The following is a 24645-nucleotide window of genomic DNA, read 5'->3' as shown; positions in this document are numbered from 1 at the left end:
AATTCAATGGCCTTAAGTACATTCACTCTGCTGTGGAACCATAGCGACACCCCCGACCCCTCTCTCCACTCCAGACGACCTGTACCCCAAACCCCTCTTCACCCCAAACAGACTCCGCGCCCGCCTCCCCCCAGGCGTGGCCTTCAGTTTTCCTGTCGTGCCCAAACGCAGTTCCGCCTGCGCCCCCGACACTTTCTCCCATAAGTAGCGGCGACAGAGCGTGCGTTCGGAGCACGTCCCGCAAAGCGCACGACCTAGTCCCACCCCAGCTTCACCCCGGCGGCGGCGGCCGGGGCTCCTAGCCGAGGGTGAGAGTGACCCTCAGGAGAGCTGCCTGGCCACCCGTGTAGTGAAGTCACAGAGAAGGGACTGGCAGGCCCTCGGGCCCCTCCCTCAGCCCCCAAGCCGTCCCCCTGGGTTCACCCGTGGGTGGTCGGTCCCGCTGTGGGGACGGGAAGGAGGCCTGGCACCGCCCCGAGGAGGCCTGGGCGCTCAGCGCAGCACTGTCCGTGACACTGTCCTCAGGAGCTCTGTGCGCTTGCTGATCCGTAAGGTACAGCACGCGCCCACGAAGATGGGGCCCCAGCCCCAGGCCGAGGCCGCCTGGCAGTTCTTCATGTCCGACAAGCCCCTGCACCTCGCAGTCTCCCTCAGCAAAGAGGTAGGCTGAGGTGTCGCTGTGTCCCCGTGTCGGAGTGGGAGCTGGGGGAGCTGGGGGCGGGGGGGGGGGTGGGAGGGGAGGGGAGGGTGGGAGGGGAGGGGAGGGGGGAGGGCAGGCCCCGCCCTGGCGCCCAAACCACTGCGCTCTGTGTCTGGGGATAGTTTAAGCACCAGCGGCTGAGAACGATTGTCTTTTTCCCTTCCTTCCTTCCTTCCTTCCTTCCTTCCTTCCTTCCTTCCTTCCTTCCTTCCTTCCTTCCTTCTTTCTTCTTTCTCTCTCTCTCTCTCTCTCTCTCTCTCTCTCTCTCTCTTTCTTTCTTTCTTTCTTTTTCTTTTAATAATTTGGAGCTTTGAAGGTGACCTTTAGAACAGGGTCACCTTGGCTTGCATTGCACTCACTGTCAGTCCTGACAACTGGCAGGGGGAGGGGGTTCCACGTGCCCCCGCCCGGGCTGTCTCTGCCCCTGCTCTGCCCCGTGGTGGCTCTGATGGCTGTGGCTTTGCAAACCGTTTACGTCCTTGGAAGATCCAAGTCTCACTGTGGCCGTGAGGGGGTGGCTGTGTCTCGCGCCGTCTATGCCATCTCTGAGGCGCGTCCTAGTGGGAAAAGGTGACAAGCCACTGGCCAAGGCTCCGTGGGCCCCTCCGGCCACCAAGAGTCGTGCACACGTGTCGGCAAGAGCCTGACATACTCTGCCCTGGGCCGTGTGCCTGCGTTGGCGCACGCATGCATGGGCGTGCGCCGCGTGTGCGCACACGCCTGGCTCCGGGTTGCACGGGCATCGCCGCCAAGGAGAGCTCTGCCCGGCTTCCCCGCCGTTTCCTTTCATTTCGCTGGTTCTGCCCCCAATAACCTCGCGACGCCGCGAGAGACCCGGCGGCCAACCGCACGGGGACTGTGAGCCCACACAGCACCTCGCTCGCCGCCCGCTGTACCCGTCACCCTTCTCGGGCGGGGCGGAGCGTGTTCCAGACCCTTCTCCAAAGGAAACGTGGCTGTCACTTTCTCTTCCTTGGAAGTCTGGATCCCAGCGAAGGGGTCGAGGTGGAGGTAGAAGGCCGTGAGGGTAAGGGTACCACCGCGCACCGTCCGCCTCTTCTGATTTCCCTGCTGACTTTTTCAGATCTACTTCCACGGGGAACCTATTCCTGTGACCGTGACAGTGACCAACAACACAGAGAAGACGGTGAAGAAGATTAAAGCATTAGGTAGGACCTTCTGCTCAAAGCCGGAGGGTGGAGTCTTCTAGAATTTCTCGATCTGGTCTTATTTCCCGGGGGTGTCTCTACTGGTCGGATTAGGCCCTCCTGGGTCCTTGTAGCCACCTCTTTGTCTCTGTCGTCATGGACAGCGGAACCTCAGCAGGAAAAAAAGCCCTTCAGTGTCACCTCGTACAACCTCGGGTCCAGCCGAGGACTATCTTGTGTGCGGACCACATCCTGACAGGCAATCTCCCGTCTCTCCATGTCATGCCTTCCTGGAGGGGACCCTGTGCCAGATCCCCGGGGGGAGCCAGGAGAGGTGTTTTCTTCTTCCGATCAGGGATGAGTTCTGCTGACAGATGAGCACGTGGCGCAGTGGGAAAGCCCTGGGCTGGGGACACTGGGCTGTGCGAGTCCTCTCTGAATCCCACCTGGCACCAGGCAGGGGCTCCCAGTCTACCTTCTGGGTCCCGTGAGGCGCCAAGGACTGGTCGCACGTGGAAGTGCTTTGTAAATGGTAAAGCGCTGCTGTCGCTGCTCCCGTTGACACCCCTTTGCGTGATGGCCCAGCCCCGAGAACACTGCAGGGGGGGGGGGTGCCCCTGCCCGCAGTCCCTACATACGTCCTCAGCTTGGAGGGCACCAGGGTGCAAGGGTGGCCTTGCATGATGGTTTTCTGTGGGCTACATCAAAAAGGCACGATAGAATGACTTAGGAGGGAGACGCTCAAGCTCACTCCTGACTCAGACATCCAGAGACAAAGGCAAAGATAGACTTGGTGTCAAGGTGACCAACCATTCCAGGTGGCCCGCACTTTCAGTGCTGAGATGGAGCCCGTCCCAGGCAAGCCAGGATGGCTCGTCACCCTAAGGGTCACACACCCCTCTCCTCCTGCCCCGTGTGTCCATCATAGATGAAGTTCGGGAATTTTGGTGCAAGCCAAAGAATTCTAGATTTTTCTCGATACTAATAGGAATGCTTCATTTATGGCTTTGGTTTATGTTGGTTTAGTTCATATGCCTTTAAGTCCGTATAGGACTTGGCTTCTTTATTTAGCATGATGTATAATGTATACAGTACAATGCTCCACAAAGTAGCAGGATTGAGAAAGTATCCGATGATACTTTGATTTAAAATTCTTTGTTAAAGTTTTATGAAATCTAACATCAAAGCCATTAATTTTTGTAATAAGCTGTTGAATTTTCTGAAGCAAAATGTTAATAGCTTTCTATAGGCTGGGCACTGTGCTGAGTGCTTCACATAAAGTGTTTCTGTTGGATTAAAAACCATCTTTTTAGTCATCACAACACCCACGTGGAAGTTAAAATTCATCTTTTTAATCATCGCATCACCCATATGAGTAAGATGCAATTATCACCCCCATTTTGTTGATGGGGAAATTGAGGCTTGGAGAAGTTAATGTGACTCACTCCACAGCTGATGGCTAAACTGGGACTTGAACTCAAGTAGCCTGGCTCCAGAGCCCATCTTCCTGTCCCCAGCCCTGTGCTTCCTCCAGAGGGTTTCTGGCTTAGACACCTGGAAGGACATTCTCCATCAGTAAGACAGAGAATGTTGGAAGGCAGCAGGTTCGGAGAAAGAGAGCGCGTGCTGGGTTCTGGGTCCGTCGGAGACGGCCTGCCTCGGAAGGACACTCAGGGACACACAGTGCACTCAGCCAAGCGGAGGGGGCTCCCAGGAAGTCCCATTGTCCAATTGGCGCGCGGGTGGGAGTTGACACAGAGCAGGTTACGGATGAGCAGAAGTGGCCTCAGAGATCTCTGCCTCGAAGCTTTGAGCTGAGAAAGCCAAGCCTGAGAAGCACATTCAAGGAGTCATTAGAGAGGGAGGACCAACCACACCCCCAGAAGGCCAGGCAGCACCTGGCGGGTGCGTGGAGGACCGCACGTAGGTCACTCACTCCTGCCCTCCCTTTGCAGTGGAGCAAGTGGCCAATGTGGTTCTCTACTCGAGCGATTATTACGTCAAGCCGGTGGCCGCGGAGGAAGCGCAGTGAGTAACTGGTGGGGTTTCTATTTCCTGGGCGGCCCGGGCTTCTCTGTCAAGTTCCTGTTTCGCTCATCTCGAGGACGAGGGAAGTGGACGAGGGAAGCAGAACTCTCGGCCAGCTCACCAGCTTTCCCTTCCTTCCCCTTTTCTCACTTCAAGGGCCACAAAGAAAGTTAGCATCTCCACCCTGTTCTCACTCCCCAGAGTCCTGAGAGGTCAGTTAAGCTAAGGCGTGATGCAGAGGAGGGAAAGAGGGATGGAAATGTCTCTGTGGGAACAGCTGGGCCTTCCTATTCATCTTTGGAGTAAGCTGCTAAGAACTCGGTGCTGCTCTTGGGAGTCAAATGACCGGTCAGCCTGGGCAAGGGTTCTTTATCTTCAGATCTTCTCCTCAATTTGAAATTCTCAACGCCAGTTGGGTTAGCATGCTGTGGCGATTCTCAGCCTGCGATTTTTCTCTCTTCGTTAGAATCACAATCTTCGTGGTAGACTGAGAGTTCTGCCCACTTTTGCTTTGTGCTAGGCATGCAGATTCACTGAACGCACAGGCTTCTGGGGGTTATGCCTCCCCCCCAGAGAGGAGCCCTCAGGAGAGTCTTTGTCTAGCTGTCACCTTCTAAGCGCCATTGTATGCAAAAAAAAAAAAAAAAAATGTTACCACCGTTTGAGGAAGGGAGTGGTGAGGAAAGACAAACTGATTCGGCAAGATAATGTTAGGTAATATTTAAAAGGCAGCTTTGGGATAAACTATTAGCCAAAGCAGATCCGGGCTCAAGGTTAGTGTAGGTGGAGAGGGGAGGGAGGGGAGAAGCATAACTCGCGGACCGCCCCCTCGGCGCCAGGCCTGGGGTCTCGTCGAGGGGGTACCCCCGCACATCCCGGTGTCCTGGGAGCTTCCCGCCTCCCTTTTGGGCACATGCTCAACAATGGTAGGAGAGAGCGGTCCTTGGCTGAGTGCCTGGAGGTCTCAGACCAGAAGCTACTCAGAAGGCTGCGGAGCCATCACCCCCGAACCGAGGGCTCCCTGGGTTCTGTGGGCGGGCCTCTTCGGAACCAGGGCAGACCTGACTCCCGAGCGCTGCCCGCCATCTGGTCCCAGGTCCTGAAGGTGCTGGGAAGCGGCCGTCACTTTTCCTGTCACCATGACAATGTCATTTCCACTTCCGTCACCCTGCTGCCCAAACCGAGCTTGTAGGAGAGGCTCCACCAGGGCCCAGACGGGAGGCTATGGGCCAGCCCTGGGCCCCGGCGGAGTTCTGCAGTGGGCATGCCCCGGAGCCTCCAGTACTCGCTGGGGTGGGAGAAGCCACAGCGGCTTGAAATTCCGCATGGGCTCAGATAGGGAAGCCCCTCCGAGGGTGGCAGGTCAGACTCCCAGCCTGTTTGGGAGCAGGCTAAGGGCCCATGCCCCGTCTTCCCTTGGCTGGGCACGGGGATGGCCGGCATGCAGGGGCATGGGCACAGGCCGCCGGCTCGCCTGGCCTCCGCAGCCGGAGAGCATGCAGCCACGTGACCGTGCGTGTGCTTCTCCAGTTGCACAGTGGGGCTCCTGAGATCATCTCCTCGGTCACAGTGTTGGTGGCATGAGGCGCGAGGCTGTGCTGACGGCTCAGGGCCCAGCGTGGCCCAGCGTGGCCCAGCGTGGGTGAGAGGCAGGACGAGCTCTTCAGCCTCAGACCCTGCTCAGCGAGCGGGGAGGCTGCCTGACCTGGAGAGACCCGCCCTGCTGTGTCCCCAGCTGCATCCCAGACCCTCCCCCTGGCACGGGCCCCCTGCGTTTGTCCGACGCCGGGAACGCCCCACCCGGCTGTCGATGGGGAAGAGCTGGGGGAGAAAGAGCATGTGCCACTCGGGACCCAGACCAGTCCCTTCTGCACGGTCCGCAGCGAGGCCCTGGCCTCGCCGCTCGCAGCCCCCGGCACGTGCTGACCACCGCTCAGCCGGTGACTCGCAGCCTGGGCTTGTTGCCGGCGCCGACCAGATGGCGCTGCGGCCCACCGCGTGGTTCACTTTCAGGAGGAGATTGGGTGTGGTCCCTGACCCTTGGGTCAGCCAGTCTCATTTAACCCCACAGAATGTTCTAGAAATTTGGCGATCAGAGCAGGCCGAGGGACTTGAGGAAATGTCCAGGGGTGCTGGCAACCTGTTTTGAGATTCAGTCATCTTGTGCTGCTCCTCGTCAGGGAAATGCGCAGGCATCCGACGCTCCTTCCAGGGAGTCACAGGGACCTGGGATGCCGGAAGACGCTTGCCGACAGCCGGGGCCTCGCGGGGCCGGCGATGGCGCTCGGGCCGTAAGAGCGGTCAGGCAGATCTCCTCCCTGATGCTCTTCCTGCAGAGAGAAGGTGCCGCCAAACAGCACGCTGACCACGACGCTGACGCTGGTGCCCTTGCTGGCCAACAACCGCGAGAGGAGAGGCATCGCCCTGGACGGCAAGATCAAGCACGAGGACACGAACCTCGCCTCCAGCACCATGTGAGTCCTCGTAGGAGACGAGCCCGCGGGACTCGGTGTGTGTGGGGCGGGGGGGGGGGGCGCGGGTCCGCTCCCCCTTCCCGTCTCAGCCCCTGGGCTCACGGGCAGGGGCCGCACCCCCGCCCCGGTGTGACGTGGCGGTTCCGGCTCCGAGCCCCAGAGACAGCCTCGTGCCAGCCCCCGCTCCCCCGCTCACCGCCTGGGCCGCCCCGGGCAAATCGCTTGAGCCGTCTGAGAACCTCGGGTCTCCTGTCTATAACGCGGGGGTGCAGGCGCTTCGCCAGTCCCCGCGAAGCGTGGTGGGGAGGCGGACAGCGGCGGGGAGGGGAAGCAGGATCGTGGGAGCCGGGGGGTTTTCTGAGGGTAGTTTGTCCGGCGGGTGTGTTCGGTGCTAAAGCACATCCGTGACACTGGCAGCGAGAAGAAGGGGGGGCCCGACACCCTAGGTCCTCTTACGCGAGGGCGTGGCGTCCCGCTGGCGGGGGCGCGCTGCACCTGCAGGGACGTGTGGTGGTTCCCGGAGTCTTTGACAAACACGTTAAGTCTCTACACCCTTTCGCGAGGAAGGAGAATTTAGACTTTCTGGATAAAGAAATTGCAGTCAGTCCGGCCTGAAGGAGAGGCTCGTCCAAGGTCACCCGGCCAGTTCATGGCAAAGTCCACTCCTAACCCTGAGCCCAACTTCAGGGCTGACTCCCAGGGCCCTAGAAAGTGACAAGGACTGCTGAGCCTGGGTCAGCCAATCTATGTGTCGTGTGCGCCTGTGACCCTCCCCTTCAAGGAACATGGCGGGAGACAGTGTCCTCGCGCATGACACAAAGTACGTTCCCTCCCCCAGCCGTTCGGCCCCATTCAGTTCCAGGTCAGGCCCATCCCACGGGGGCGGGGGTCACAGGCTCGCATCCCCTGCTTTCCCCTTCGGTGATATCTTCTCTCCACTGAGCGCTTGGCCACATCCCACGATGCCAGGCAAGGGCATTTTTCCCTCTTCGGTACCAATGAGCCAACGGAGTTATTGGGGGGGGGGCGGGCATCGTGCTCTTAGAAGCGATGTCCAAGGCACCCCCCCCCCCAGGAGGCTTCCTGGGCTGGGTGTCCCCTCCAGGCCCAGAGCCTCCCTGGGTACCTCACAGAGCCTTCCCAGACCTCTGAGCAGAACCCCGCCCACCTTCTGCCTCAGGCCACGGTGTCTGTCAGTCACGTGGGCTTAGCTGGTACTTCAGTATGTTTTTATATCTTAATTCCCGTCATTGGACATCTTGAAAGACTTATGACCCCAGGTCGCATCACATGAGGCCACGATCCGTGTTACAAGGCCCACTGCCGCGCATCAGACCGTGCGCGTTGGGGGATCTGGAGAGAGGTCGCCGTCCAGGACAGTTAGACTGCACTGTCTTCGGGCGCATCCAACGGGCTCACCCACCGTGTTCATTCACTTCCACACGCAGGGCTGGGGACGCAGGGCAGGCGCACGGAGGAGGGAGGGTCAACTTCACCTGGAGGTCTTGGGGGTGCAAAGGAGGAGGAGGAGGTGGAGGAGGGCATTCTGGAACGGGCTTGTATCCGGCAAGGCTGGCACATGGGGGAACGGGGGCGCAGCAGGGTATGAGGTGACAAAGGCAGACGAAGGCCAGGTCACAGGTTGCCTGCCCGGTCATGCTAGGGCTTGACCTCGGAAGGCCTGACTGGCCGCAGAGTGGCAGAGAGCTCGGGGGTGGAGCCTGATGCGTGGGAGGCGAGTTACTGAGATAATCTGGGCAGGAAAGGCCTGTGGCAGACTCTGTGGCCAGCCAGGGATGGCAGGCGGGGCAGAGGGAGGCGCCGAGGAGGACGAGGTTTCTGGCAGATGAACAGGTGCATGAGCATCAACGGAGGCAGAGCAGGGAGCAGCAGGAAGCACACCCGGAGGGGAAATGCCAAGCTACAATGCAGGAAGAGAATCCCCCTGCCCTGAGTATGGAAAGTTCTAGAACTCCGCCGGCTTGGTCAAGTTTACCAGTTCCTCGGGGGGGCACCCCATGGCGGCGTGCCTGCCCGGAGACGAGGGGCTGTCCAGCCAGCCCGTGTTTTCCGCCACTCCCTGCATCCTCTGCTTCTCCTTTCTGTTTGAGCAGCATCAAGGAGGGCATAGACCGGACGGTCCTGGGCATCCTGGTGTCTTACCAGATCAAGGTGAAGCTCACGGTGTCGGGGTGAGTGTCCAAGTCCCACCACGCTGTCCACCCTGTCTTGGCCTTTGGCCGAACCGTTTTCTTCCCAGGTGACTGGGAAACAGCATGGGAAGATCCACACATCCTGCCGTTAACCAGGCAGAGTTCAGGAGAGAGTCTCTTTGTCTAGTTTCACAGTCCCGTCGGCTAGAACATTACGTGGGGAAAGGTAGACAAGCGGATGACCAGCTGCGTGCACCTGACGAGAATGGGTGTGCGTACGCTCACGTGGTGGAAGTCGACGCGTCCCAAAGGGAGATCGGTTTGTGCTACACTGGATTTCAGAAAGGCACGGCAGCTGTCAGGTGACCTCTCGCTATGTCTTTGGGAGGCATCTGTCCACAGTGGGGAGGCTGGATTCCTTGGAATGCTGAGAAAATGGTTCTTTATTTTTTTTTTTTATGAAATGAATTTCTCCCATTTTTAAAACCTCAGCAAAAGGGGAAAACGTGAAAACGTGAATTCTCATTTTCCTTTTCTAATTTCATCGCCAAAGACTCTGGCCCTTAACCTGGATGAGCCTTGGGTAGTTTAGTCATCAAAAGCAAGTCCAGGTGTACCTTCCATGCTTCTGAGCAGATAAAGAGTTCCCCAGGTTTCGGTCGGGGCAGCAAAGTTGAACATGGATTGATTGATTTTGCAAATTTTGTTTGACTCAGTTTATATTTGTTGTGTTTTCTCAAAGTATTCCTTTCATTTTCTTGGAGAGGATTAGAACAGGGTAGAGTTTCTTTCAGCTGTCAATATAGGTAAAGGGCAGCTATTTCACAATGACCTTTGTGGTCAAGAGAGAAATTCTGGTCTGTGGTATTATTTTCAAGCAGCAGGCCTTGGACCCAAGTGATTACTCTTTTTAACTCATTCATTAGAGAAAGAGATGAAGTCACAGTAGAGAGAAATAGTTGAGTTGACTCTTAAGGGACGCAAAGATCTTAAAAGCTGTGGGTAAGGGACGTGACTGGGACACGTCCGGCCTCTAAGTAATGGGAAATAAGGCCTTGTTACCATTGTGGGCAGTCACCACAGCCCTGTTTGCTTCTGTGTTCTAGCTTTCTGGGAGAGCTCACCTCCAGGTAAGCCTCGTCACCTTCCCTCTCTGCTTGACTCCCAGGATATCAAAGGGGTTCAGAACAGTCACAGTGAACTCGGTTTTCCCGGCGGTGATGCTCAGAGCTCTTATGAAGCCATGCCCGCTGCCTTGAGATGCATCACACAAATCTTGGCGAATAGGTGTGAGGTTGGGGACACTTCTCAGAGACAACAGCTGGGCCTACACCTAGGCAAGGACACACACATACACTCCCTCCCCCCCCCACACACACACTCAGGAAGCTGGCACACTCCGCACAGCTGCCGTTGTACGTGTGGGTTCAGGAACACGTACGTAACACGACGTTTACCATTTTAACTACTTGAAAGTGTACCATTCAGCGGCATCAGGTGTATGTACGGTGTGGCGTCACCATCCACACTGTCCAGCATCTGGACGCTTCTACCATCCGACAAGAAATGGTCATACCTAGTAAGCTCTCGTCCCCCATTCTCTCCTCTCCCTAGTCCTTGGCGACCACGCACTCCTCCCTCTCTGTAGATGTGCTGTTGCGGACACTTCCTGTAAATGGAGCCAGGCAGGATCTGCCCTGTAGTGCCCGGCCTCTCTCACTTAGCATGCCGTCGAGGCTCCGCTTCCTTCCTTTCTATGGCAGAGTCCCATTCCATTGTATGGATAGACCTCATTTTGTTCATCCGTTCATCAGTCCGTGGACATTTGGGTTGTTTCCCCCACCTTTTTGGCTGTCATACGTAGTGACAGGTACCTTTTGCATCATGCGCAAAGAGGCCGCAGGTAAGGCATGTTGGAGGCAGGCCCTGACCTTGCACACTCCTTCACCCCAGCTCTCATCAACTCCCTCCCTGACGCGGGCCCGGGGAGCACCTCGTCTCCTAGACCGCATCTGCCCTGGGGCCTGACGAGCGCCGCCCTGTCAACGTGTGCAGCGACCAGAGCAGTCACGGGGAGGGGGCGGGGCCGGAGGCGGTGGGGCCCGCGTGTGGCCGGAGCGAGCCTCGTTTTGCCACGTCCCCGTCTCCATTCTCCCTTCGTGCAGAACTCCCCTCCGCTCTCCTTCCTGACCCTTCCCTTCCTCCTTTTTGTATAGATGCCTGGTCACCCCCACGCCCTTAACTCCTGGGATGTGGCGGACCCCGCGTTGTCCCTGTCCTGCTCTTCAGCAGGACACAGTGTGCCTGCTCCCCGACACACCCACCTTGTGTGTCAGTTTAACGTATACAAAATGGGGGACATTTTTGCAAAGGATATTTTTCAAAACGACCTTCCTTCACCTGCTCCCTACCATAGTGTCACGTCACCGACACTAACGAGCAGGAGGGACGATCCTAGCCACCTCAACCATGCATGAGTGAAGTTTCTGGACCGCATTCCAAGGAACACATTTAAAATTCCTACACGACCACCTCCTGATTTCTGGTTTGTTTCGAATCTCACTGAAGCCTGTGCGATGTATCATCATGTGCCTGTTCTCACCAACCTGCCTTTTTTTTTTTTTTTTTTTTTTTTTTTTTTTTAGTGAAGTGGCCACCGAGGTGCCATTCCGCCTCATGCACCCACAGCCCCAGGACCCAGGTCAGTCAGTCATGCAGTGAGTGCCCTGGCTTGCTCTAGTCACGTACTGCCTGCAGATTTATTATGTGTGTTCATTGCTAGGATTTCTTGACCCTGTCACTGAGCCTGGGGTGGCTGTGGCATCCTTGAGGTGCCTGGGCCAGCCCAAGAAGGGGTGCTCATCTTTGAGTCATGAGCCAGGTGCTTCTCCATCTTCAGTCAGCGCACGGAGGACATCGCAGTCCTGCACTTGGACACGGGCTGTCTCGCTAGGCTTCATCAGAAATGATTTCAAAGCAGAGGTTCTACTGTGGACAGACCTGGATTAGATTTAAAGAAAGTTTAGGTGAAAAATAAATCAGCAAGCCTGCGCCTTTTGTATTTCATTTGGAAATATTAACAGGCATTTAGAAGACGGGGAGTATTTTTGACAGTGTCAGTTGCAATGAGAATACAAAAAATGCTGGAAAAAAAAATGTCGAGCTGGGTTCCTGACTCTCTGGCTCCTTTGAATTCTAGATCTGTGAGCTCGCGTACTGATGTCAATAGTAAAAGAAGCAGTGGTTGTGCAACTCTGCGGATGTTCTAAAAACCATTGGACTGTATATATGAATGGGTGAATTATGCGGTCTGTGAGTTAGATCTCAATAGAGATCTTTTAAAAAAGAGAAACGAAGCAGCAAAAATAATGTAGGTGCAATCTCGGAAATGCTGAGGAAACATTCTCTTCTGTGTGTGGAATGACTTAGTTGTCAGGACAGAAAAACGGACCTGTCTGAATGAGAATTCTTCATAGTTACAGTAATAAAGAATATTTTAGGTAGAAGTGTTGTAAATAAGCGGGGTTTCTTTTTCTTATACTTTATATAGAGCTTTTCTACATTGATAATGAAATAGCATTTCAACAGTAGAATGAGCCCCCAGATTCATTTTGGGTCTGTCTCAAAAATATTTTGTCTCCAAGTATCTTTTCCAAGTAGTTTGGAATCAAATGCTCTGTGTACTTTGCCAAAACCTTCCCTTGGGGGAAAAAATACAGTCTAGCCATATTTTTAAAATTCATTTATACTCGTGTCATCAAAATGCTATTTTGTAACTACATGAGATTAAGATGCATTCCAGTCTCTTTCAAGGACTTTTTCAAAGGCACGAACCCCTTTTGGGGTCTTTTTATACACACTCCATTGTTTTAAACTACGACCTGAGGCGATGCCACAGTTTATGTCAGATCATTTTCTGGAACTATGAACAGACATCATGACTGCACTTGGGGAAAACGGCGTTATTCCTCTTTTGGGTGTGACGTTTTAAAGTCCCAGTCATTCTGGCCCTTATAGTGAACGTATCACACGTCCGGACGCAACAGCAATCTTTTGTACTGTGAGGTTTCAGGGGGAAAGGACAAGTCACCCCGTGGCCTTGGCATTCTGATTTCCAGGGATTTGTGAGTCACCAAGTTTTATTGGCAGATACGTGCTCACGTCCTACCTGCCTAGGTCCCCGCTCCCTAATTCTTCTAGGTGGCAAACTCTAAGCAGAGAACGCGGATGTTGCAAGGCCGGGGGCCAAGCAGTTTATGTGTAGTAAGTGGTATAGAAATGCTACCAAGCTTTTTTGTCCCCTGTGGAGAGCGTCCACACGGAATGCTTGTTGTGGATTTGAATCTCTCCCTAGGCTCATGGTCCCGGTTAGCATAATTTTGTGCTTAGCACTGTGGGGGTCCATCCAGGACGCTTCTTGCCTGGGGGATGTTTTGATGAGTCGGCCTTTTCATGGGTCCCCCTGTGGTTATGGGCCCACACAGACAGGGAAGGTTGGAGGTAGACCAGGGGCCCGGGTCCTGACATCACCTGGGGACTCTGATCTAGACTGGGCCACGTAGGGTGAGGTGTTTGGAAAGAGAAGCGTGACGTCAGAGGGGGTGAGGCTCACCAGGGAAACGGGCCTGGAGGTGAGGCCAGCAGGCTTGTTCCCTTTGAGCAGGTGAGGGGTGTGGCACTTCGTAAAGCAAAGGCTGGTTAAAAATGCAGGGAGAAAGGCTCTCAGAGCAGAAAAGGCAAAGAAGCAGGAATTACACACAATCATCATGAAACGCATGTGTCTAGGCCTTTTATCCCTCCAACTGTCAATCACGAAACAAGAAATTTCCCAGGTAGAGCCATTATACAGACTTTACGCTAATCTCTCTCTCTCCCCCCTCCCTCCTCCATTCCATGCTACAGCAATGGCAAAGGAAAGGTGAGCCACTGCCCTACGCTGCCCTGTGTTCTGTGACTTCCTCCTCTGGCACAAACCCCTTTCGGGGTCTTTTCGTACACACCCCATGCTCTGGACGCTCGTTCAGAGCCCTAGTTTTCCTTCCGCGGCTTAGGTGCGGCTGCCGCGCATGCGCACACGCGGGCGGGCGGGCGCGCGCGCGCGCACACGGATGTGCTGGCCCTGCAGCTCCGCTCTCTGGGTTTTTTCCTTATTTTTGTTTGTTGAAGAGATTTTCCATGAGCAGCTATGGGGAGAATGGCCGCGTGTTCCATCCCAAGGAAGCTCTTGATTGGTTCCCTCGTTGCCAGAGGAAAATCGAGGATCTTGTTTCGCTCGAGATTTCCATTGCACGCTAGAAAAGAGCGTGCCACGATCAGAATGTTCTTGGTTTCGTTTTAGTTTTCAGGATGAAAATTTGGTGTTTGAGGATTTCGCTCGTCAAAATCTGAAAGACTCAGGAGACCCCGAGGAAGGGAAGAAAGGCGGGGAGGCGGCTGTGGACGAGTGAAGACGTCGCCCGGCGCTGCGCTGCGGAGACGGGGTAGTCAGCAGCGGGATGAACAGTGCTCCAGTGAGCCCTTTAGTTGTGCTAAATACCAAAGTATGAGTCTCTCCACAGAAATAAAGTTTGTTCTGTCTGGCCGTGAGTCAGGCTGAGTTGTTGGGGGGACTGTGACATCACGGCAGGAAGTGGCAGCCTTTGGGGTCCCTGAGTCTCGGGGTGGCGGAGGCCAGCCTTCCACAGACTGGCAACGTGGGCGCGCGTTGAAATCCCTACGCAGCTTTAGGGTCTTGTGCATCCTGGGCTTTCTCCAGGGGTCCCGCGTAAGCCGTTTCCTTGGAAACGTGGGGGGAGGGGAGCGGGTACTGCTTCTAAAGATCTGACCAATCCCAGCTCAGGGGCCTCCCGAGCTCAACCAGGCAGAGGACAAATGTGGGCCAGACGCACTTCATCACCGATTCAACATCCCGGGCCGAGTCCCCTGTTTGAGCTCTGGTTAAGTTTCTAACAAACGCAAGCGATGAAATCAGATTTGGCTACTTTAGGAAGGAAAGAGGCATGCATTGGAGGGCCTCGGAAGGGCCCAGAGAACCGAATTAAAGGAAGAACCCGAGCTGCCAGGCCAGGAGTGGACTGATCACAGAGGCTCCAGGGGTCCCTGCCCAGGAGCTCAGGGTCCAGCCCTCTAGGGCGGCCGTTCACCCGGCACCAGACGTCCCCAGTCAGGGAGTCTCTGGTCCCAGGGTCAGTCCTGAGCAGGAGACACTGACTCGCTCAGCTTTGGTCAGGTGGGTCAATGCACCGTGGCAACGATGGCAGAGCCTGGCCCTAGGAATGCATTGTTTCAGAGGAAGGGGTTCATTGTGAGGCCAGTGGGCTTCTTGGCCAGAGTATATAGATGGAGATTGAGCTTAGATGGGGCAGGGGAGGGAATGTAGCGCGTCAGGGAGGAGCCAAGGTGATGCCGTGCCCCGCCCCCTTCATGCCGGCCCCTTTCCAGCCTGTGGTACCCACCAGCCTGCGGGCCTGCTGTCAAGGCAGAGAGACTGAATTGGGTCTCTCGGTGGCTAGAGAGGAGCTTGGGGGATGTGTAGGCTCTGGCCCATGCTTTAAAGAGCAGGATCAAAAGAGTTTGGAGAGTTCTGCGCAGGTCAACCCATTCCCAGGAGGTTGAGGGTGAACGGGAGGGGTCGTGTGTAGGGTAGACACTTGGGATCAGGTCTCCAGCACTAAGGGCAGTGGCAGAGGGCTGCGCAGCATGTGGGCTCTGTGCATGTGAGGGCTCCCACAGCGGGGGTCGTTCTGCCAGGCTGGTTGGCATCCTGGGGACTGGGATTTAGACCAGAGGCTCCAGCCTGTTTACACAAAGCGAGGTTTGGACTCATGTGCTGAGTTCGAGGCATCCTGACATTGACATAGAGGGATAATGATAATAACGACGATAATGATAATCCAGGCAGAAGACTGGGCCTTTGGCCTGTGGTTTTACAGATCGGACATTCCTTCTTTGTTTTCTCTCCGGTGCTGAGGGAGCAGCACATTACCACTCCAGCCCAGGCCCCTCTCTCAGGATACTCAGAAAAGGGACGTTCAGGGGGTAGCTGCTCTGGCATCTGAGCCCTTTCCCTCTCCTCTGCCCCCAAGCCCAGAGGCCTCTGTGGTCGGCTCCTGCAGGAGATACTGGGCTAGTGGGAGACCTGGGAGTCAGCCTGGCAGTGCCTGGTGAAAGGACCAGCCTGTTGGTTCCTGCATTGCTTGACCCCAGGATATCCTAAGTCAGGGTGGGTGTTAATAGGCTCGACCTTTGGAACTGTGTGGGCGGGAGAGCCGGAGAAGAGCTGGAAGGCCAATCCCTGGAGACCAGAGGTCAGAACAGCCCTCGCCCTCCCGGTTATTTTGATACCGAAACAGACGCTGGGATTTCCAGGTGCTGGCTGGTTTATGGCCTGCAGCTGGCCACCCTGGGAGGGTGTGGGGGTGGGAGCAGGAAGTGAAGTGAGCAGCTGGCCAGCTCCAATGGGGATGTGGAAGTTTGCCTCGCTGGGTCTACGCACACGTGGGGCTTGTCTGCCGCACGGTCCCTGGCGTGTCAGGAGGGAGGATGTCCGTGTGCAGGTCAGATGTGTGGCCCAGGGTTGTCCAGGTAGGTGCAGAGGAAGAAACGGGGTAGAAAGGAGTTGATTGAGTGGGCTGCATGGAGGAAGTGGTGGCTGAGAACTTGGGATAAAGTTGTGCAACCAGCAAACAAAGGGCCGGATTAGTAGGGATCCCTGCTGTTTATTGAGCACCTGCCTTGTGCTGGCCACTTTCCATGTTACATGTAATTATTCCGGGCATGCTTGTAAGCTGGTCCTGTCCTTCCGTTTGTTAGATGAGGAGACTGCAGGTCAGAGAGGTTGCGTGCCTTACCCCAGCCAGTTCACACAGCTAGTCAAGACTTGAACTCTGCTTTTGCTGAGTCTATAACCAGATCTCTGCTCTGTAAAACTATCGCAGCTACCCAAACCAGGATGCCAACTTTGGTACAATCCTCGTCTTCAGTTTTCCCAGTTTGACTTGTACTTCTGTGTGAGTGTGTGTATAGTTCTCTATAATTTTATCACCTGTGTAAATAGTTAGCTTCTTTTTATTTATTATTTTACTTTTGTATTTATTATTATTTATGCCTACAGCACCTGGTCTTCCTAGGTGGTCTCCCATCCAAATACTAACCAGGCCCGACCCTGCTTAGCTTCTGTGATCGACATTAGGCTTGTTCAGGGTGACATGGCAGTAGACCATGGACCACAGCTCCACTGGGACCTTCTGCATGTAAAGCAGACATGCTAACCGCTACACTATGGAACCACGTCCAATAGTTAACTTTTTGCAGTGTCTGATTTCCTGCTTCTTCCACCTTTTCCGATGCTCTCCGCCCCGTCTAATGGCACATCCCTAACGGTTTGCTTTACCGATCTTTGAGAGTGGGGTAGATGGGGAGATGGGCACATTTGGAAATGTACGGGGGCGGTTTGGGTTGTCATAGTGCCTAGGAGCGAGGGAAACTATATGTCACACACAGCGAAGAAACCTCCCACTCCCGGATGTCAATCATAAGCCTAGTTCAGGTGCACCGTTTTTTCCGTTCTAATGGGAAGCGGTCCTTTTTGACGAGAGGTGCACTTCTGGGTTGACAAGTCGAGAAGAAGGATTAGGTTGGATGTGAAGTATGTTATTACTGCCACCTTCCTATGCCCTCGGGGTGGGGTAAACGCAGGGAGCAACATGTTGTTAGAGATGATTCACAGCATGACTCACGCCGTAAAGAGGCACCGGGAGAATGTGCCCTTGCGGGCCTGCCACTCCGGGGAGATCTCCAAGGGAACAGTGCTTTGCGGCAGCTGCAGAACACAAAGGCTTCTTCACTCATCAGAGGACTATCCCAGAGTTATGTTTCTCTGATTTAAGAACATAATATAATCCTTACCAAGCTGAATACGCTTTTAAAAAAATACACTTTTTATTTTCAAATAGTTTTAGATTATCAGCAAAGTTGCCAAGATAGTGCGGTTCTTCCACATCCCCATTATCTCGCATTATTAACATCTTACATTAGGATGATACATTTGCCACACTTAATGAATCAATATGGACATATTGTTAAACTAAAGCCCATTCTTTACTCAGATTTCCTTAGTTTTTACTTAATTTTTTTTTGTTGTTGTTCCAAGATCCCACATGACATTTAGTCGTCATGTCTCCTTAGGCTCCTCTTGGCTGCGGCAATTTCTAGAACTTTTTCATGGTTGCAAATATCCTTCTATCCAGCGACAGTATCTCCCTCCCACCTCTCACTTGCACTCATGTTCCTGCCTGTGGCATTTTGCCTCTAAAATGTTGGGTTCTGGAGCCCAGATGTCCCCTGAGCTTCTAACAGGTGTAGGCAACAGCACATTCGGGGGCCTCGAACTCATTTTGTTCAAAACAAAATTCATCTCCTTCATGTCCTCTAGGCCTGCTCGTGCTCCGTGAGCTTCATCTCCCTGGAATCCCCATATCCAGGAAGCATCCTGACTTGTCCTGCTCCCTGATGCCCTGGGTAGGAGCCGCTGGTCCCTTTCCTTCCTTCCTTTGCTGTGTCCACCTTGATGACCATCACCTTGTTCTGGCCATCAGCATTGCCTGGATGGGCAAATCACTTTTTAATGCTCTCTCTGTGTCTGGTCTTTCCTCCTTTGGACATAGTACCTCTTCTGTTTCTCCGGCAGCCTTGAGTATGATGTCCTTGGGGTAATCCCTTGCTCCTGGCGGCAGCACAGAGGCTGTTCTGGGTCCTTCTGCAGATGCTCGCCCTCCTGGCTTCCTGGCTCCACCTTGATCACCAGCAAATCCAAAATTGTCATCCTGTCAACTTGCCTAACACTCTCCTGCCTTCTTATGTTTTTCTGGAAAACCACCTCCATCCCCTCGCCTTTCTACTGAAATCTCCAAACCCTGCTAGGGTTTCTCTTCCTCTTGAGAGCCTCTCCTGAGTTAGCTCTTTCTCTCCTAGCCAACCGCCTCCCCAGGTTTTTGCTTTCTTGTATCACACTGTATTGTAATTAATTGATAGAAAAGTAACCAACTTCTGCAGGAGCGAGGCGCCCTTCCTTTTGTGCCCTTAGTCTCCTCCAGCTGCCATAACAAAGCACCACAGACTGGGGGCTTTAAACCACAAATTTATTTTCTTATCATTCTGGAGGCTAGAAGTCTGAAATCAAGGTGTCAGCACAGTCCGTTTCTTCTGAGACCTCTTTTCTTGGCATGTAGGTGGCCGCCTTCGTTGTGTGTTTTCACCTGGTCTCCTTTCTGAGCCTGTCTGCATCCAAATTCTTATAAGGACACCAACTGTATTGGATGAGGGCCCATCAAATGGCCTCCTCAATCCTAAACCTGGGGGTTAGGACTTCCAACATATGAATGTTGGGTTGGGGCACGGTTCAGCTCACAACAGGTCCCTTCTCTCCTCTTTCCTCCTTCAAGCTCTGGAGCTCAGCTTGCTGGGGGAGCTAGCCCCGCATCATCAAGGACCTGGCAATCACACGGTCCAGGGTGAAAGTCCTGCCTCTCAGCCTTGGGTTTCAGAGTCTTCATTTCCGGAGTGAGACCATGGAGCTTCTCTGTGTGGCTCGTGTGAGGACTAGACTCACTGGTCGCTTGGTTAGTATGTCACTGACCAGGAGCTGTCACTGTCCTTGTGCCTTGTAGAACTGTCTGCAGTAATGGAAATGTTCTGTATTTGTGCTGTCCCGTGTGGTAGCTGTTGAGCCACACGCAGCTACAGAGCACTTGAAATGTGGCTAGTGTGATTGAGGAACTGAAAATTTAATTTTAATTAATTGAAATTGAAATTGAATTTGCCACATGTACTGGGCACGATGCAGGCTGGTGCACCAGGGGCCGTTGGCTTGTCCCATAGTGTTCCTGCACTAGGCTCTGAGATGCTCTGTCAGGGCTGTGAGACCATTCCCCTGGCCATGTCCCCATGCTAAATGCTATTCTGTGGCTCCTGGGGGGTTTTCACTTTGCCTCTGGAAAGCACTGCCAAGTGTAGTGGGAGCCCAGCGTGCTGAAAGGCAGGTCAGGGGCCACTGAGTCTCTAGCTGCAGTCCTTTGAAAGGGTAAGGGAAAACTTGTGAGGCTCCCTAAGGATTTGACCCTCTTAGGTGGCACCAAGCCCTTCTCCACCTGGGTGTTCCAAAAGGCAGCCAGAAACTCCAACTGCGCTCCTCTGCCCCTACGGGCAGTGAAGGGCTCCACCCACCTGTCCTGCAGCTCATCCCAGGTGCCTCTACTTCCATCTACAGATCACTTGGCACTGGAGTCCCCTAGTCTATCTCCGCAGCCCTTCCCAGTAATCGAGAGCGGCTACCTGCCCTGATTACTTCAAAACCTGGATCACACGCCCTGGACTTTGTGACCCAGCCCCACCCTGGGCTTCGATTGGCCTTTGGGACTCAGCAGAAAAGACCAACCCTCTTATCAGGTTCACAAAGCCTTATCTGGCCCGCCCTCCTCCAGGCTTATCGCCTCTGTTATTTTCCTTCCCTTAGGCTACATTTTACTTTTTCTTTTTTTCTTTCTTTCTTTTTTTTTCTGGAGACTTGCTCTTTTTCGTTGCCAGGTCTTTGCACAATATGGTGTCCTCGCCTAAAGCAAGCTTCCCGGTCCCCGTTAGGGGTAACTCCTGCTGGCATTTTCCGTCTCCCCTTAAACAATTTTTTCTCCAAAAAGCCTTCCCAGATGGAAACGCCTATCCCTGTTCTGGCGTCCCAGAGGCCCAAGTAGTTTCTTCTTTTTCTCCTGGATTCACGCTTGCACTCATCCACTTCTCGATTGTTTATCCTGCGACTACTGAATTCCAGACGCCGCTTTCGATGCTGGCCACCCAATGCAGGCTGAGAAAGACATGGTCCCGGGCCTCCTGAAGGTCACTTATATTCTTGAAGGGGAATGTTAACGATTTAAAAAAGTGAACATAGAAACCAAACCCCCCCCCCCCCCCCAACGAATTGTGTCCTGGTAAGACAAACAGATGCTAAGAGCAGGCCCCAACTACCACTGGGGGCGGGGCGGTGGCTCCCGGGCGCCGCCGGCGAGGGGCGCGGAGGGGCGGGGCAGGAGGCCGCCCCGCCCCAGCCCGCCTAGGCCCCGCCCCAGCCCGCCTAGGCCCCGCCCCGCCCCCGCCAGGCCCGGCCCCGCCCCGAAGCCCCGCCCGCGGCCCCGCCCCCAGCCGCTGTGCGCGCGCTGGTCCGGCAGCATGGCGGCGGCGGCGGCGGGCTCCACTCCGCCGGCTCCTCCGCAGCCACCTCCGCCGCCGCCGCCCGAGGAGTCGTCGGACAGCGAGCCCGAGGCTGAGCCCGGCTCCCCGCAGAAGCTCATCCGCAAGGTGTCCACGTCGGGCCAGATCCGCCAGAAGGTGAGCCCGCGGCGGCGGCCCGGGCGCGCGCCCCTCACGCCGCGGCAGCCCCGTGAGGCCCGTGGCCCGGCCGGAGCAGCCGCCCAGGCCCGGCCCAGGGTCCAGCCGCCCGGCCGGAGCGCGCGCCGCGGGGTAGCGGGCCGGACGTCCGGTCCCGCGCCGGGGCCGAGCGCTCCCTCCCGGCGGGGCTGCGGCAACGGCGACCTCAGGTCGGGGGCGCAGGTGGGCGCCGCCCGGGCCCGCGGAGCGCGCCGCGGTGGGCTGCGAGGACCCGGAGGAAACAGGCCTAGAGGCGGGGGGCGAGCGCGTCAGAGACGGGGGGCTCCTGACTGCGCCCGCCAGGCGTGCGCTCCCCGAGCCCCGGGTTCTGCCCATTTCTGAGGACTGGTCAGGTCATTTCCCGTTGGGTACTCTGCAGACTCACCTGTGGTCCCCCGAGAAATCTAATTGGACCCAGATGTGGGATCCCTTCCCTCCCCTTCGCTCGCGTGTGTTTTCGTGCCCGAAAGGGAAGGGATGCGTGTTGTGTGACCGGCTCTTCCTTCTCGGGAAAGCGGGGAGAGGGGGGCTTCCCCTGGCTGCGCACCCACTTGGCACCTGACTCTCCATTGAGAACTCTGAACGCCAAATACTAGCTGCAGAAAGACGCATTTCCTTTCTGCAGGAGGAAAGTTGCACCTTTTGTTTTCCCATTGCGGTTCCTGTTGAAAACTGCTTATGGGTTTTGCTACAGGTGAACGCTCTCTGTTAGACAACGGCTTCCTCAAGCAGGTGGCTGGACAGGTGGCGGAGGGAAGGCTGGGTCTGTGGGCAGCCCTGGCAGGTCCAGCTGGCACACACTTTCTAATTCTGCTGCACTGCGCCTTTTCTCCGTGGCCAGTTGGGTGAAGCTGTTACTTTTACGGTGGGAGCCATGTCTTGGGTTATCTTCTGCCAGCCTGTGGTACCTGTGATGGGCTAATTCTGACGCGTTACAGCTCTATTGTGAATTTTTATTGTGTTATTCAGCAGATAGGTAATAAACGCCTCTTTCGTTCCAAAGGTAACAAGCAGTAAGAATTGCGATGGCAGTTCTTCGGCACTTTCTACACGACAGGCGCTGTTCTCAGGTTAACTTCACCGCGCTTTACATGGGCGAACTCATCCAGTCCTTGAGATAACCCGTTGAGTTGCGTGTTATCTGTGGTACCCGTCTGTGGAGTTGGAAATCGGGGTGAAGTTAAGTGACTTGCCCAGGGTGTCATAGGTAGTGAATGGATCTGGACCTGAACCGTGGTCGGGAGTCCAAGATGGAAGGCAGCTTCTCCATCTGGGAGTTCCCAGTCTGTAGGAGATGGCTACCTGTGCCCGTGACTGTACGACACATTCAGTGCTGTGGAAGCGCAGAGGACCCTGGATCCAGCTACCCTGGGAGGCAGGGATAAGGAGGTTTCCTTAAAGCAGGACCTTGAGGGAAAGATTTTGCCAGGCTGAGTGGGGAAGGGCTTTCCACAGAGCTGAATATCGTCTCTAAAGGTTTAGGCACACCTGGGAATGGTCAGAAGGTGACGTGGGGTTAAGAATTAGGAAGAAGCTGGAAAGGTAAGTGGGCTAGATTTGAACAGCTAGTCTGGGATTTTGGGTTTGGGCAGGTGGGAGCCACAGAGAGTTATTTGAAGCAGGAGTAGGAGGTCAGATGTGCTTTTAGGAAGATCTCCAAGTAACCCTAAACAGTGCTGATGGGAATTGCTCTCTCCCATTGATTGGTCCTCCAGCTGGTGTGTGCCTAGTGTGGGGTAGATCACATGATTTATAGGTGTGATTAAGATTTGATCTCTCAGAGATTTCAGAGTTGTCCCTAATTCTGTTCTTTAGGAGGCAGCCCCCCCCAAAAAAAAAACAAAAACAAAAAACAAAAAACAAACAATAGCTGCTAGACCAGCTGTTCTGGTTGGGGAGCAGTGATGGGTAGAGTGTTAAAAATACACCCAGTGACTCGAGTTTCTGAATATAGTCACAGCTGCTGTACAGAGAGCTCAAGGCTGATTTTTCTCTTGGGTTGTTAGAGGTTTTCAGAATATGGGAAATGAGAGGTTTACTGTGTGTGCACCCCCCGCCCCCCCCCATTTAAGTAGATGAGCAACTCAAAAAATTCCTTATATATGTAGTACATAAAAGTGATATCCAGAATGGTATGGGGTATCATTCCGGGTCCATAAAAGAAAACTAAACTTACTTTTTTTAAAACAGAGGGAATTTGATGTAGAGGCATACTTGCATAGGTGATGAAGACTTGAGAATGCAAACGGTGGGCAGTGAGGCAATCCTGAGATGAGGCACCAGACAGGAAGCCACTGCCACCCCTGAGATGGGGGACAAAGGGAGGAGGTGACATATTGGACTCCAGGAGCAATTGCCAGCCCTGCAGAGGCTGGAACCACCGCGGGTAAGGTGGTGGGAGCTGGAGTCTCGGGATGGCATGGCTGCTGAGGGACTCACCCCATCGCCCCTCCTGCTTGGAAGCCCACTCTGTAGGGATCAGCCCCTCTACCATTTGGAAGCGAGCAGAAGAGGGCCTGGAACTGAGGACAGGCTGACCTAGGACCAGAGCCGTGGGTATGTCAAGTTTCGAAATATTAGTCCAGTACAAACTACAGCTGTCTTAATGGGAAAGGAAAGGAAGTCTCTTAAGGCAGTGCGTCTCAAATTTGAATGTGCGGACACCTTCCCTGGGGATCTTGTTAAAAACACACATTCTGGTTGAGTAGGCCTGGGGTGGGTGGGGCCTGAGATTCTACATTGCTGATCAGCAGTCAAGATGCTGCTGCTGGTGGTCCATGGACCAGATTTTGCGAAACGGGATTATGAAATACGTGTAAGAGAAGCCTTACCAAACTCCAAATTTTAGTTCATGAGGTTTTAAAAAAAACTTTCCCCCCAACTCTTTAGCATATTGAAAATTTGATGTGTGCAGATTTGGGATGGTTGTTTAATAGTTTAGCATTTCGTGCATAATATTTTTATATGTTCCAGTTTCCCCAAATTTGTTTGTATTTCCTAACCGTGGTACATGATTCTATAGGACCACATAGCTAGAATGGAAAAAAGAAAATGAAGCCAGTGCACTGGGAAATTAATTCACCAGTGAAATTGGAGTAAAGAGCAGTGTGATTCCATGAAGCGTATCGGTTAAGACAGAGTTTATTTAAAAGTTTTTAAAAAGTTACCATTTTTGGCTTTGTGCATAAAAGTGCTTGTATTCCTGATTTCAGATTTAAACAAAGCATTTTTCCATTTTGAAATGACTAGTAGAAATTAGATGAAAGGTTCAAGTTGTAAAGGACTCTAAAAAATAGCAGCTTAATTAAGATATAATTCAATACCACACAGGTCACTCATTTAAAGTGTCCAGGTCAGTGGTGTTTTAGTGTATACACAGGTGTGCAGCTAACCCCACAGTCCATTTTAGAACATTTTCATCACCTCGGAAAGAAACCCCTTAACTACTAGCCTTCACTTCACTCCCCGTGTCCACCCTCTCAGCCTTCAGCAGCTGCTAATCTACTTTCCGTCCTGTGGATTTGCCAACTGTGGACATGTCATGGAAGTAGAATCATACGTTACACGCCTCTTGTGTCTGGCTTCTTTCGCGTAGCATAACGTGCCTGAAGTTCATCCGTGCTGTAGCGTGCGCCAGCACTTTTCCCCTTTCTGTTGCTGAATCGTGTTCCATTGTTTGGATACACTGCATTTCACTTAACTCATCAGCTGATGGGCATTTGGGT

The 24645-nt window shown here is 54.2% G+C and overlaps 2 protein-coding genes across 5 annotated transcripts in view; both read left to right on the top strand.

Annotated features, from left to right (window-relative positions):
- ATG16L1 (autophagy related 16 like 1) overlaps positions 1-14100 on the top strand; it is a 65001-nt gene extending 50901 nt beyond the window's left edge. The window contains exons 25-33 of one of the 2 annotated variants that reach the window (XM_036236369.1): positions 526-661; positions 1785-1869; positions 3804-3876; positions 6213-6350; positions 8465-8542; positions 9610-9633; positions 11149-11204; positions 13406-13421; positions 13842-14100. In XM_036236369.1, coding sequence (XP_036092262.1) covers positions 526-661; positions 1785-1869; positions 3804-3876; positions 6213-6350; positions 8465-8542; positions 9610-9633; positions 11149-11204; positions 13406-13421; positions 13842-13950 — 715 coding nt within the window. In that variant the 3' untranslated portion in view covers positions 13951-14100. The remainder of the gene's footprint in view (positions 1-525; positions 662-1784; positions 1870-3803; positions 3877-6212; positions 6351-8464; positions 8543-9609; positions 9634-11148; positions 11205-13405; positions 13422-13841) is intronic. The other variant, XM_036236368.1, reaches the window with a different exon arrangement.
- A 6610-nt stretch (positions 14101-20710) lies between these two features.
- The window catches only part of DGKD (diacylglycerol kinase delta), a 91683-nt gene continuing 87748 nt past the window's right edge, over positions 20711-24645 (top strand). For 2 of the 3 annotated variants that reach the window (XM_036236357.1, XM_036236355.1), the window contains exon 1: positions 20711-20881. In XM_036236357.1, the coding sequence (XP_036092250.1) occupies positions 20723-20881 (159 nt within the window). In that variant the 5' untranslated portion in view covers positions 20711-20722. The remainder of the gene's footprint in view (positions 20882-24645) is intronic. The other variant, XM_036236358.1, reaches the window with a different exon arrangement.

This window comes from Rousettus aegyptiacus, unplaced genomic scaffold (genome assembly GCF_014176215.1).
Source record: "Rousettus aegyptiacus isolate mRouAeg1 unplaced genomic scaffold, mRouAeg1.p scaffold_m13_p_2, whole genome shotgun sequence".
In the NCBI taxonomy this organism is placed as follows: domain Eukaryota; kingdom Metazoa; phylum Chordata; class Mammalia; order Chiroptera; family Pteropodidae; genus Rousettus; species Rousettus aegyptiacus.
The sequence above is the reverse complement of the archived record's forward strand: the minus strand, read 5'-3'. Positions and strand labels throughout refer to the sequence as shown.